At 42.3% G+C, this 15614-nt stretch overlaps 1 protein-coding gene and 1 long non-coding RNA gene across 5 annotated transcripts in view; one reads left to right on the top strand and one right to left on the bottom strand.

The window, feature by feature from the left end:
- ccdc88c (coiled-coil domain containing 88C) overlaps positions 1–13402 on the top strand; it is a 113582-nt gene extending 100180 nt beyond the window's left edge. The window contains exons 28-32 of one of the 3 annotated variants that reach the window (XM_080414858.1): positions 362–451; positions 1203–1313; positions 1511–1627; positions 9966–10204; positions 12267–13402. In XM_080414858.1, coding sequence (XP_080270984.1) covers positions 362–451; positions 1203–1313; positions 1511–1627; positions 9966–10204; positions 12267–13025 — 1316 coding nt within the window. In that variant the 3' untranslated portion in view covers positions 13026–13402. Of the gene's footprint in view, positions 1–361; positions 464–1202; positions 1314–1510; positions 1628–9965; positions 10205–12266 lie in introns of those variants that run through there. The other 2 variants (XM_080414857.1, XR_013932170.1) reach the window with 2 other exon arrangements.
- Positions 13172–15351, bottom strand: LOC308075188. 2 transcript variants are annotated; one of them, XR_013932171.1, is made up of 3 exons: positions 14179–15351; positions 13359–14118; positions 13172–13268 (listed from the first exon to the last, which is right to left on the bottom strand). It is a non-coding gene; the product is annotated as an uncharacterized lncRNA (long non-coding RNA). The 2 variants fall into 2 exon arrangements; XR_013932172.1 differs by having other exon boundaries at positions 13359–14451; positions 14488–15351.
- Positions 15352–15614: the final 263 nt, after the last annotated feature.

The raw sequence follows: 15614 nt of genomic DNA, 5'->3' as shown, positions 1-15614 counted from the left end.
TTGGCCTGCTATAGCGCCACCAGGAGGTGTTCCATCATCATGAAACTATGTGTTGATCTGATGAACTGCTGCTTGGCTTTCCCCATGTCACGCACGCACGCACGCACGCACGCACGCACGCACGCACGCACGCACGCACGCACGCACGCACGCACGCACGCACGCACGCACGCACGCACGCACGCACGCACGCACGCACACACGCACACACACACACACACACACACACACACACACACACACACACACACACACACACACACACACTCTGTGCTTTACTCTACTTCAAGCTGCTTCTGTGTGGTTTTTATGTGTGACCACGCCCACTCAGGTCCTAACCATGTTGTGATTGGTTCGACAGGTGTTACGGACAGGGGGCGGGGCCTATACCGTAGCAGCACGCCACGAGGCAGCAATGACAGCGTCAACGGAGAGGAGGGGCTTGGACAAGGTCAAGGACAAGGTCATTAAACTGCTCTGGACTATTTTCAGAAATTGTGAAAATAGCAGATCTACAAGCTTGTAGATCTGCTATTTTCTGCATTACACCGTCGTATGATGAGGCGTAAAATAGGCTTTAAGTGGTTAAAGGACCACACCGCTGTTTTTGCATCCTATTCCATTGACTACAAGTCATGTTATATTTTATTACAAACGATACTTTTACAAAACATACGTGGCTGTTGTTGTTCTTTCTTTTAGTTTTAAACACTTAGTTAAAGATGTATAACCCACCAGGTCACTATATTATATATTATCATCATCATCATCATCATCATCATCATCATCATCATCATCATCATCATTATTATTATTATTATTTGTGGGATCTCTTCAGCGATCACACTAATGTTATCTTCACTAGTTATTATTATTATTCTGCCCGTTTTTGGATTGGTCAAGCTTCACGTGACATCACAATATGTAATATAAATAGGTAAGACAGAATTAATCAGGAACAATACTTTCTAGTGTGATACTATCAACATTCATCCTTAGTGATCCCACACTGTTTCTTCAGGAACAGTACTTTCTAGTTATTATTCTATTGTATAACCCACCAGGTCAGAGCCTCAGCCAGGTCATAATAATATAATAATAATAATAATAATGATATATGTATAACCCACCAGGTCAGAGCCTCAGCCAGGTCATAATAATATGATAATAATAATAATAATGATATATGTATAACCCACCAGGTCAGAGCCTCAGGCCTGTCACTTCCACTCCCAGCCAACATGCCTCCTCCTTGGGTCCGCTGAACAACTCCAGCTCCAGGCCTGGATCAGGATCCGGCCGCAGGCCCAGAGGTTAGAATGAATAGCAGATATACAAGCTCACATGAAGCTTTCTTCACTACCTTTGCTTTAGCAGTTCTATAATGACACCTTTATAGGCTCATAATAAGTGTTCATATGTAAATTAATGTGTTTATGAATGTTTATGTAAATAAATAAGTATCAATGTTTATGTGTTCATGAATATGTATTTGTTTATGAATATTCAGGTTTCCTAGGTGATGAAGACTCCATGTTTGGTCTCCATGGAGACGGAGGAGGTCGTCCGGGGTCAACTGAGCTGATTTACAACACGTCCAAGTCCAACTCTCCTGTTAACTGTAGAGGTACAACACCAGGGTTTCTCCTGTTAACTGTAGAGGTACAACACCAGGGTTTCTCCTGTTAACTGTAGAGGTACACACACCAGGGTTTCTCCTGTTAACTGTAGAGGTACAACACCAGGGTTTCTCCTGTTAACTGTAGAGGTACAACACCAGGGTTTCTCCTGTTAACTGTAGAGGTACAACACCAGGGTTTCTCCTGTTAACTGTAGAGGTACACACACCAGGGTTTCTCCTGTTAACTGTAGAGGTACACACACACACCAGGGTTTCTCCTGTTAACTGTAGAGGTACACACACACCAGGGTTTCTCCTGTTAACTGTAGAGGTACACACACCAGGGTTTCTCCTGTTAACTGTAGAGGTACAACACCAGGGTTTCTCCTGTTAACTGTAGAGGTACAACACCAGGGTTTCTCCTGTTAACTGTAGAGGTACAACACCAGGGTTTCTCCTGTTAACTGTAGAGGTACACACACACCAGGGTTTCTCCTGTTAACTGTAGAGGTACAACACCAGGGTTTCTCCTGTTAACTGTAGAGGTACACACACCAGGGTTTCTCCTGTTAACTGTAGAGGTACAACACCAGGGTTTCTCCTGTTAACTGTAGAGGTACACACACCAGGGTTTCTCCTGTTAACTGTAGAGGTACACACACCAGGGTTTCTCCTGTTAACTGTAGAGGTACACACACCAGGGTTTCTCCTGTTAACTGTAGAGGTACACACACACACCAGGGTTTCTCCTGTTAACTCATTCAGTGCCAAAAATATTTCTGGCTATATCACCCCTGTGCCAAGGCCAAAAATACATTGTAAAAAAAAAGTGCTTTGGAGCCGAGATACAGCCTTTTCAGTTAAAAAGTTAAACAAGAAGTGAATGGAGCAGCAAATCTTCAAATCATCATATCTTGGGTTCTGAACCTTTTTTTTCAAAAAAAAAAAAAAAAAAAAAAAAAAGATTATTTTTTTGATTTTTTTTTTTTTTTTTTTTTTTTTTTTTTTTCATGACGTCTCAGACGTCATTGGCACTCTGGGCTTATGAAAAACGTGACGTCTGCGACGTCATTGGCACTTAATGAGTTAACTGTAGAGGTACACACACACCAGGGTTTCTCCTGTTAACTGTAGAGGTACAACACCAGGGTTTCTCCTGTTAACTGTAGAGGTACAACACCAGGGTTTCTCCTGTTAACTGTAGAGGTACAACACCAGGGTTTCTCCTGTTAACTGTAGAGGTACACACACCAGGGTTTCTCCTGTTAACTGTAGAGGTACACACACACACCAGGGTTTCTCCTGTTAACTGTAGAGGTACACACACACCAGGGTTTCTCCTGTTAACTGTAGAGGTACACACACCAGGGTTTCTCCTGTTAACTGTAGAGGTACAACACCAGGGTTTCTCCTGTTAACTGTAGAGGTACAACACCAGGGTTTCTCCTGTTAACTGTAGAGGTACAACACCAGGGTTTCTCCTGTTAACTGTAGAGGTACACACACACCAGGGTTTCTCCTGTTAACTGTAGAGGTACAACACCAGGGTTTCTCCTGTTAACTGTAGAGGTACACACACCAGGGTTTCTCCTGTTAACTGTAGAGGTACAACACCAGGGTTTCTCCTGTTAACTGTAGAGGTACACACACCAGGGTTTCTCCTGTTAACTGTAGAGGTACACACACCAGGGTTTCTCCTGTTAACTGTAGAGGTACACACACCAGGGTTTCTCCTGTTAACTGTAGAGGTACACACACACACCAGGGTTTCTCCTGTTAACTGTAGAGGTACACACACACCAGGGTTTCTCCTGTTAACTGTAGAGGTACACACACCAGGGTTTCTCCTGTTAACTGTAGAGGTACAACACCAGGGTTTCTCCTGTTAACTGTAGAGGTACAACACCAGGGTTTCTCCTGTTAACTGTAGAGGTACAACACCAGGGTTTCTCCTGTTAACTGTAGAGGTACAACACCAGGGTTTCTCCTGTTAACTGTAGAGGTACACACACACACACCAGGGTTTCTCCTGTTAACTGTAGAGGTACACACACACACCAGGGTTTCTCCTGTTAACTGTAGAGGTACACACACCAGGGTTTCTCCTGTTAACTGTAGAGGTACACACACACACACACCAGGGTTTCCGCTAGGCATTTTTGGGGCCGGCCACTAGTGATGTGCGGGTCGGGTTTTTTCATGACCCGCCCCGCCCCACAACGGAACCCAACCTGCCTCAACCCGCCCCGCGAACCCATATATAAATCTATGGCCCAACCCGCCCGCGACCCGCGGTGGGAATATATATATATATTATATAGCGCTCTTTTAAGTACCCAAAGTCGCTTTAAATGTCTACAGTAGCACAACATTGTCATGGGCTAAATAAACAAGCATGTTGTTCAAAATATATATATATATATATTTTTTTTTTCGTGTGAGAGCGGCTGACCCGCTCACCCGCAGCCCGCGTAATTGCCTCTGAAATCCTGACTCGACCACCCGCACCGCGGGTTGACCCGCGGGTTACGGGTCGGCCCGCTCATCAATACCGGCCACCATGGCCGACAGGATTATATTTTACCGGCCAAAGAATACATTTACCGGCCATATTATAATTAACGTCACATGCGTGTTTGCACTGCATACATGCACCAACCAACTGATCATTACACCTCGTTACATTATATCGGTGACCGATATATCGGTCGGACACTACGCGACACTGTTGCACAGTATAAACAAATTAATATATATGTTGGGCTTTACACTGTGCTAGCATAATATCCACGACCCACACGAGTTCGGGTCCCTGTTTTATTATCGACAATTGGGTCCGGCTTGGTTCAGATTCTATTACCTCGGAACCCCAGTTCTGTTCATCAACACCCGAGCGAACCACCCTTAGGCCTACGCAGTGCTGATTTAAGAGACACAGCTGTGTAAAGAGCTTGTGCTTAAAAAAATAGCAGACACACAAGCTCACAATGCGGCGCGTTGCAACGTGCTGTGAGCTTGTAGCTCTGATATTTTCAACGCGCGACACCATCGTACAACGAATAGGCTAATCTACAACTGCAGCAGAGCAGGGAATTAAACCACACAGTCAGATCATGATAGAAACTTTAAATGATTATGATTTTAATGGTTTTAGGGACCAGTCGAAATTTACATAAGGGGGGGCATGGAGGAAAATAGGGGAGGGTCATGCCTTTCTAATTTTGGTCCAAGGGAGGGTCAGCTAATTTTACTTTGAATCCAAGGGAGGGTCATGCAATTTTGAATTGATAAAATAGTCCGTTTTTTATATACCTTTTTAGTACAGCAGAACAGTGGTCAATGACCCCTCTCCATTTCAAAGGATACAAAGAATTAAAATCAAGTAACACCTTGTCTATTTAGAATCAATGACGGTCGTTAACAAGCCATCAACGCACAGCGAGTGTGAACGACCCAGTCAAATCTATTCAGCGTCTTAACGATGGTGGTTGAACAATTAAGCAAAACTTCAACAGGCGTTATTGGAGAGATGCATTATAAATAGGCCTACTATAACTGGATATTCATAATCATTTGAAGTAATTCTGTGCATGTGATTAATGTGGATCTATATGGACAGTTGTGTATAGATGCCTAGCTCCACAAGTAAAACCAGAAGCATCAGGCCATAATTGATAGCCTAATTTGTTTTATGTAGGCAACAGTGTAGTTGTAGTTGATAATTAAAAGGGCAGAGTGACAAAAGTTTTAATCTACTGGTTACCAAATATTCAACTTTCTTCAATCTGACCAGGATTCAATGGGTTTCCCACATGTAAGATGAGAACACTATCCATTCTGCTACCACTACTACAGATACACTGTGCATTTAGCAAGACTGACTACACTACAGCAATGTTTTAATCAATGTGGAAAGCAAAACATTGGACATATCAGTTTTAAATGTCATGTTGAATTTGATGGGGAGGGTTAGGGGTGTCAAGAATTTCACAATACGATACATGATGTTGGGCATGATATCGATATGATATATTATTAATGTTCTTTTCTCATGTATCATCAACATTGGCCATCATCTTATAAATAACGTTATAAAGCAAGTTAGAAACAATTACAAAGTGCTTTGTACACACAAATAAATACATTTGTGCAAGCTTAATGGAGAAGTGAAGTTCTCACTAACTATAAACCCATTGTTTCAGAGGACAGATAGACACTGATATAACAAATATAATATAATATAAGACTGCATAACTATAAATTCCACAAACCTCATATTTTTGTCATCTGGACTTTACCAACCAAGTGCAGCCTAGTTATTTCCAACAGCTAAAAAAAATCTATAATACCAGATACAGTATAATACAATCTTAGATTAGATGTAGGCCTATTTGAGAGTGCAGATGCATGTCACATTAACGAGCGTCAACGAGCATCAGCTGACACACAACACCTCCCCTCTGCAGTGCTTTAAACTGAAAGTGACTGACTGGAGTCTGTTTCATTTCTCTCCAAAATACCTTGAATATGATGGAGGACATGATTAATAATTACTATGATTATGATAAGCTTTACATTTCATATCATACAGTAAAAACTCCTAACTTTCACCGGCAAAAAAAAAGAAAGTGTTTTTTTTGTATTAAAATAACAATAAAAAAAATGTTACGATACAGTATGACATCATGACAATACCTATCATCACATTTTAATACCACGATAGGCTATATCGTGACACAATATATCGTGACACTTCTAGGCGGGGAGGGTTACTCTTTTTTTTGTAATCACTTGGGGAGGGTCATTGATATTTTTTTTTTGTCAAAGGGAGGGTCATGGCATTTTAGATCAGGGCACATACATTTCCTCCATGCCCCCCCTTATGTAAATTTCGACTGGTCCCTTAGCTACTTTACTACTTTATCCAAATAATAATATTCATAATAGGCTTAAATGATAAAATAGCCTAATGACAGCATTTTCCCAACCGGCCACGGTGGCCGGTGGTGTTTATAAATAACGGCCAATTAAAAATTGTATCGGTCAATGGCCGGTAAATACCGGCTAACGGAATCCCTGACTGACACACACACACACACACACACACACACACACACACACACACACACACACACACACACACACACACACACACACACACACACACACACACACACTTGAAATATTTATTTATGTCCACATAAACAGAAGTACAAGAATGCCTTGTGCAAAGGACATAAACACTGCCAGTGCAGTCAGATAATGGGAAAACAGCCAGTTACAAAGTGCATATAAGGCAGAACATTGTTACATACAATAATGTTGGCATATTTGTCTAACACAGCAGACAACAATCATGGGTAAAGGAAACAACGCCTCCTCCAAATTGAGCGGCTTCCTTTAATAGCTGATATTGAACAGTACCTTGCTAATTGTTTAGCCCTCCTTTTGGAGAGGCCGGCCATTTGAAGGCCCCTCACAACCAACTTGTGCACGTGTCCTAGACTACCAAAGATAAAAACCAAAAGTTTACATCTGTAGCCTAGCTGAGAGATGGTCTGCTCTAGCTGATGATATTTTAGCACTTTAGTTAGGAAGGTTTCCTCTAAGCTGTAATCAAAAGTACAGCCGACCTCAAGAATGAACACCTCCCTATGGTTTTCATTAACAACAATGACATCAGGGGTGTTAGCTGAAAGGTTAGAGAACACAGAATCATCATTACACAGGCTAAACATGTTGTAATGTTAGAGAACACAGAATCATCATTACACAGGCTAAACATGCTCGGCTTCACAGTAGAATGCTTATACAGCATGATGGAGGACCTGAAAATAGAAGAGATATTTTTTCCCTGTATACATGGCACCCGTTTAGGATGTGGGACATGGTTTCAGCTATTTGTTCATGACCACGATGTATACAGTGAGGAGCATGGTTGCCTGGAAACCAGATGGAGAGGTTAAATTTAGATGGTAAAACCTGCAACCTCGCTTTCAGAGTAAAGACAACAAAGCTCATCTAAAGCAACATTTTTGAACACAGAGTGAGAGACAGAATGGTCCGCAGCAGGGAGACATGCAGTCTTCCCTTGCAGTCTCAGCTCAGTCCAATGCTGCCGCTGCCTTTGCTGTTGTGCCCATAAGAGGCGGCCTCGGGCATTAGTCAGTGGGAGTTGGTGTTCTGTTCCACACACAGTCATAGATGCTCTGACAGAGATACTGGGGTCAGATATAAAGTCCTCCGAGACAGCCATCCCTCAGAGTTAGACCACACCCACTTCAAGGTAACATCAGCCCAACAGCACAGATCATTTAAGTCCGGCCAGTCTGACCACACACCGAAGCCGGGGGAACGACTGTCTAGCTTTCCACTAAGTTTCCTCCTGAAGCCTAGGAAGCTAGGATCCTATAGGAAGCTAGGATCCGAGGGGGACCTTACGTTGTTTTAGGTCCAAGAACAGAGATGAACGTGCAAGCTCTCTCACATACTGGTCATCATTGTTCAGCATATTTAACAAATGGGAGAGCCTCGTAGCAATATATGTCCATTCAAAATTGGGAACACCCAAACCACCCTCACGTTTACTGTGAAATATAATGTCACGTGTTGTGTGTGTGTTAAGACCAGTCCATTGTCTCACTAGGTGCACAGTTTTGTCAGTCAAATCACATAGTGATTTTCGTGGAACATGTACATTGGAGAAAAGATGTTGGTCCTTGGCCAATGCTATTATTCTGACTGCCTCCAGTTTCATGATAAGAGGCAGGGGCGATGCATGGATTAAATCAAGTCTGCTGGAGTACTCAGAAATGATTACATCGACCTGATCTCCCCACTCGCCTGCCACATTAAACTTGTGACCCAAGTCTCGTGACGTGAATAGACTTTAAGGGGTTTATTGCAAATTGTGAAATCAGTTAGTGTATCTGTTCAAACAGTTTTCCACAAAATCATCATGCACATTACTACATTAACGACCGTAGTTACGACGGGTGTGTTTAAGTATAAAAACAACATTGGCGTTCACCGGTGCTACACACACACGCACACACGCACACACACACACACACACACACACACACACACACACGCACACGCACACGCACACGCACACACACACACACACACACACACACACACACACAGTCTGGCGTGTTTCAACCTGTCATGGGTCAGTCTATAGTCTGGTGTCATGGATAATCAGTCAAACTCACATCCTTAACTCTTTGACTGCCAGAGTATTTTCATAAAGTACTCCCCCAGTGCCAGCGATTTTCGTGTTTTTTTGTTGTTGTTATTTTGTCATTTAATTTTCATATAGTTTCTCTGGCTGCGGTTTTAAACACATATGACAGATCGACCAGCAGATAGCAGTAGATTGACACCTCGATCACTTGCTGACTTGCTTGACCCCCTCCAAACAGGCTCAAACAGTGCATACGTCATAACCGGATAAAGTACGATGTGATACACGACGACGATGACTGTCCGTCACCCAGACTAAAGAAAATAGAAGTGGAGCTCTCCGTTAGTTTTTTATACCGTGTGAAAAAACGTGTTTTTCCCTATTCTGGACGAAAATGACCGGGGAATTTTTTTTTAAACCGGAAACGGAATCTGCGTCATGAATCCGGAACCCGGGGAGTCTGAAGGAATCAGAAAGTGAAACTGATGATGAAAAATAAACAGAACAGCGCGATCACAGATTAAACAATGAAAAAGCTAAACGCGCGTCTAACGCGTCGACGGCCAACTGGACAAACTAGCAATTGACGCGTTATCGAGTCAACGGCAGTCAAAGAGTAAAGGCATATTACACACTTTTCATGTAGTGTTGTATGTGACAGGACTGACCAGGAACATGTATGTGACAGGACTGACCAGGAACATGTATGTGACAGGACTGACCAGGAACATGTATGTGATAGGACTGACCAGGAACATGTATGTGATAGGACTGACCAGGAACATGTATGTGATAGGACTGACCAGGAAGGAACATGTATGTGACAGGACTGACCAGGAACATGTATGTGATAGGACTGACCAGGAAGGAACATGTATGTGACAGGACTGACCAGGAACATGTATGTGACAGGACTGACCAGGAACATGTATGTGACAGGACTGACCAGGAACATGTATGTGACAGGACTGACCAGGAACATGTATGTGACAGGACTGACCAGGAACATGTATGTGACAGGACTGACCAGGAACATGTATGTGACAGGACTGACCAGGAATATGGGGACAGTCAGTTTTGAAATACTATTTAGTCACCAGCCTGCCTGCCTGCTGTCACAGCATTTGTGACATCACTTCCTGTCTCTGGTTCCAGACATGTCGGATCGCCATGGACGTCCGGCCAGCTTCTCAAGCGATGATGTCACAGGCCTCAACCAATCACAGTCTCTGTCGCGTAGCTCCACCCTCCCGTACGACATGGCCCCGCCCCAGAGGAGCCAGGCAGGGCGGGTGGGCGGAGCCAAGGTTAAGCCCCGCCCAGGCTCTCCAGGAAGTGAGATGGTCTCTTTGGAACAGTTTCTACAGGAAAGCAACGTCAAGTCTCCTCCCATGGTAATCAATAAGTCATAATCAATACGTAATAATCAATAAGTCATAATCAATATGTAATAATCAATACATAATAATCAATAAGTCATAATCAATACGTAATAATCAATAAGTCATAATCAATACGTAATAATCAATAAGTCATATTCAATACGTAATAATCAATCCGTAATAATCAATACGTAATAATCAATAAGTCATAATCAATAAGTCATAGTCAATACGTAATAATCAATAAGTCATAATCAATAAGTCATAGTCAATACGTAATAATCAATAAGTCATAATCAATACATAATAATCAATAAGTCATAATTAATAAGTCATAATCAATACGTAATAATCGATAAGTCGTAATCAATACGTCATAATCAATACGTCATAATCAATCAGTCAAAATTAATAAGTCATAATCAATACGTAATAATCAATAAGTCATAATTAATAAGTCATAATCAATACGTAATAATGAATAAGTCATAATTAATAAGTCATAATCAATACGTAATAATCAATACATAATAATTAATAAGTCGTAATCAATACGTAATAATAAGTCGTAATAATCAATACGTCATAATCAATATGTCATCATCAATACGTAATAATCAATAAGTCATAATCAATATGTCATAATCAATAAGTCATAATCAATACGTCATAATCAATAAGTCATAATCAATACATCATAATCAATACGTAATAATCAATAAGTCATAATCAATACGTAATAATCAATAAATCATAATCAATACGTAATAATCAATAACTAATAACTCTCCTAACACTTTATTTATATAACTCTACTCTCCTCACACTTTATTTATATAACTCTACTCTCCTAACTCTTTATTTATATAACTCTACTCTCCTAACACTTTATTTATATAACTCTACTCTCCTAACACTTTATTTATATAACTCTACTCTCCTAACACTTTATTTATATAACTCTACTCTCCTAACTCTTTATTTATATAACTCTACTCTCCTAACACTTTATTTATATAACTCTACTCTCCTAACTCTTTGTTTATATAACTCTACTCTCCTAACACTTTATTTATATAACTCTACTCTCCTAAATCTTTATTTATATAACTCTACTCTCCTAACACTTTGTTTATATAACTCTACTCTCCTAACTCTTTGTTTATATAACTTTATATAACTTTATATAACTCTACTCTCCTGCATCATTGTGCCTTATTGCCTATATCCTAAGTCAATCAGAATGCTTGCTACATTCCAAAATGACTTAGGCAGAATGTGCTTTAAGTCAACTTTTTGATTTTGAATGTAACAAGCATTCTGATAGGCTGAGGACATGGGCAATAAGGAAGGATGAATCAGCATTGTTAGGGGAATATAGAGTTAAACAGATATAAATAAAGGCAGATAAACATGACTAAGGAAAAATGTGTTATTTTGTTTCTTCTTTCCTGAAAATCTGAAAAATATGACTTATGCTATGAGGCTAACGACATCATAATAATCAGTAGCAGTATCATGTTATTGTTGGGCGGTGAAACCGCCCCTATATGTGAGGTTTGGACATCGACATTCGCTGCACTGTGATTGGCCACCATTGTACCCCCCCACCCATTGTACCCCCCCAACCCTGCGCTGTGATTGGCCACCATTGTACCCCCCTAACCCTGCACCGTGATTGGCCACCGTGATTGACCACTAGCTGTAATATGATTGGCTGACTTTATTGGCTGACTCTATTCAAGACTGTGATTGGCTAGTGAAACACATGACACATGTGCCCTATAAATAGGACTATGCACTTTAAAAAACACATTTATGTTTAAAAAAAAAAAAAACACATTTGTGTTTTTTTTAAAGTTAGGGGTGTACAATGGTTGGTCCACAATATAACTTTTCTTTAAGTGAACTTCCATCACTGTGATGACCACTGTGACCACACCGCCCACTGTGATGACCACTGTGACCACACCGCCCACTTCACACTGTGATGACCACTGTGACCACACCGCCCACTTCACACTGGGTGTGATTTTTTCTATTTATATTATATTTATTTCTTTGCCGTTTGCAGGTTTCTACAGGAAGTAGGGAGGACTTAATGACCGACTATTTCACCCGAGGCCCCTCCCACTCTGCTCCTATTGGCCGAGACCAGACTCCCACCAGCTACGTCACACCCACTGTTCAATCAGCCAACCAGAGACCGGGACAGAGCGTTAAGCCCTCCCCCCGCCAGCCTGTGGGCCAATCGCCGGCCTCGGCCCAGCCCCTCCCCAACCAGAGAAGCAGCCAATCACTGAGCAGAGCCTTCAGTTTGGCCTCGGCCGATTTGCTGCGCTCCAACGGACCCGACAGTTACCGCGGTAACGACGGCTCGCCCAGCCAATCGGACGTGGTGCTTCGCAGACCGGGGGGCGGGGCTAGAGAGCGGCCGCTTTCGGCGCGGCTCGCCGGTCCCGCCAATCAGCAGGCAGATATGACCTTCCTAAACTCCACCCCCCTCCACCATTCGTCGTCTCTCAACCTGCAAACGGAGCGATTGGCCGAGAGAGAGAGAGACCGAGACAGAGGGAGGACCGGCCCCGCCTACCGCGGCGAGGTCGCCATGGTGACCCCTGTCAGGGCGGTCCCCGCCCTGCAATTGGACGACAGTTCAGAGCAGGGGGAGGGGCTTAGAGAGGGGGGGCGCCCCGCTGACTCCTCCCACCTGGAGAAAGAAGGAGGGGAGGAGGGGAGCGGGGGCTCCGCAGAGCGACCTAAAAGTACGCCAGCCTCCCCCGACCCAAATAACGACCCCCAGACCGTCTGGTATGAGTACGGATGTGTCTAAGTGTCTACGGACACGTTTCCACGGCAACCATCAGAACAGGAAACCACAAAGTTTACACAGAGACGTCAAAGTGATTGTAAACACTGCAGTTTGCATGCCAGGTGGCTAGGTGGAGCTGTGACGCACTACCAGATAGACCAGTCACTCAGCTGTTTGTTTTCACCATAGAGTTATATGGTAATGCAGCGTGGTTCTACAGCTCTCACCATGATGACATCACCATGATGACATCACCATGATGACCTCACCATGACGATGACATCATCATGATGACATCACCATGATGACATCACCATGATGATGACATCATCATGATGACATCATCATGATGACATCACCATGATGACCTCACCATGATGACCTCACCATGATGACATCACCATGATGACCTCACCATGATGACCTCACCATGATGATGACATCATCATGATGACATCATCATGATGACATCACCATGATGACCTCACCATGATGACCTCACCATGATGACATCACCATGATGACCTCACCATGATGACCTCACCATGATGACCTCACCATGATGATGACATCATCATGATGACATCACCATGATGACCTCACCATGATGACCTCACCATGATGACATCATCATGATGACCTCACCATGATGACCTCATCATTATGACCTCACCATGATGACCTCACCATGATGACCTCACCATGATGACATCACCATGATGACCTCACCATGATGACCTCACCATGATGACCTCACCAGGCAGAGCATTTTCAAAGATTTGTTTTCAACACCGAAAATGCCGTTGTAATCTAAACGGGCCTTAATACCCCCTGTACGCTACTGGACCCCCTGCACGCTACTGGACCCCCTGTACGCTACTGGACCCTCTGTACGCTACTGGACCCCCTGTACGCTACTGGACCCCCACACCTGTACAGATGTGTCTAAATCAGTGACTCACCACTGAAGCCCCCCCCCCCCCCCCCACTAACTATAGATATGTCTAAACACTGGAATGGGAAATAACTGGAATAACATTACATTAAATAACTGGAATAAAATGAATGTGGAACAATACAGGAAAACCACTTTAAACTCTGCTGTATCTAAAGCCTACTGTATCTAAAGCTGTATCTAAAGCCTGCTGTATCTAAAGCTGTATCTAAAGCCTGCTGTATCTAAAGCTGTATCTAAAGCCTGCTGTATCTAAAGCTTATAGAGCCTATATAATATAAAGCCTGCTTATAGAAAGTTTGGACATTTTGAACACAGACTTTTGGACATTTTGAAGGAATGTAGTTTTGGCCTCATGAAGTAATTAATATCATGAAGTAATTAATATCATGAAGTAATTAATATCAGGCACTGTTTGAAATCCACCAAAAAGAAATGACTTTGGGTTAACAGTTGCAAATGGAAATCGTTTTGGACGTGAAAAGCTGGACACTGCAGACAGACAGACAGACAGACAGACAGACAGACAGACAGACAGACAGACAGACAGACGGTCAAACACATTTCACTGTAATCCAGGAAATAGTCCCCTCCCACTGGCTGGGGGCGGGGCTGATGAAAGGATGCTGTTAGATTCTCAGAATGTGATTCATTCACTCACTCACTCACTCACTCACTCACTCACTCATTCATTCATTCATTCATTGCAGTCAGGCTGCAGATACATTTGGACGGACATTGACCAGAAGAGACTAAAACTATGGCATCAGTTCAGCAAAAGCTAAGGTGTGGCAAGGTTAGGGTTGCCAACTCCCAGAGATTGAAATAAGGGACAACTATCCTGGGCGCGCGGCAAAGCCCCCAAAACCCCCGAAATGCATATAAAACTATGCATTATACCTTTAACACAATACAAACACAATGGTCTTACACCTGCATTAGGCTACAATTCATGATTATTTGTATATATATATATTTTTTTGGAGCCAAGGTATGGCACCTGCCCTACCTTGCCATACCCAATGTCAGCTCCTGAACTAAAAGCACATAAAAGAGTTTAAACACTACAGTCCTGCTGAAACATTCCACTGAGAGGCTTTTACTCTGAAAATATGTTTTTTAAACTGTTATTTGACCTTTGACCCAGTCATAAAGTATATAACTTTTATTTGTCTGAGTCTATTATTATTATTATTATTATTATTATTATTAAAACTCATCACATCTCCACAGACTCCTTACATTATTATTATTGTTGCAGGTTTAATATTTGTATGTGAAGGTGCTGTGATACTGAATTGACCTGGGCATAGTGTGATACTATAATACATACATAATGTGATACTGAATTGACCTGGTCATAGACACATATAATATATCTATATATGGTCATAGGCGGGATTCAGACAATCTGGGGGTACAGCCTATTTGGGGGGGGGGGGGTCACAGGTGCACTGTGATTGGGAATCACCAGAGGGAAGCCATACAGTTTTGTTTGTTTTCAGTTTGTTTTGAGTTGTTTTGGGTTTATTTTCTGATCACAGTTATCTGTTAAACACCCGGCTTTTGTTTATGCTGTCATCATCCTGCTTCAAAATAAACATTTTAAATGAGAGACCTGATTTACTGTCAACACCATGCGTTGGAAAAGCTTC

The sequence above is a fragment of the Gymnoscopelus braueri genome, assembly GCF_963280865.1.
Source record: "Gymnoscopelus braueri genome assembly, chromosome: 19".
NCBI classification, from domain to species: Eukaryota; Metazoa; Chordata; class Actinopteri; order Myctophiformes; family Myctophidae; genus Gymnoscopelus; species Gymnoscopelus braueri.
The sequence above is the reverse complement of the archived record's forward strand: the minus strand, read 5'-3'. Positions and strand labels throughout refer to the sequence as shown.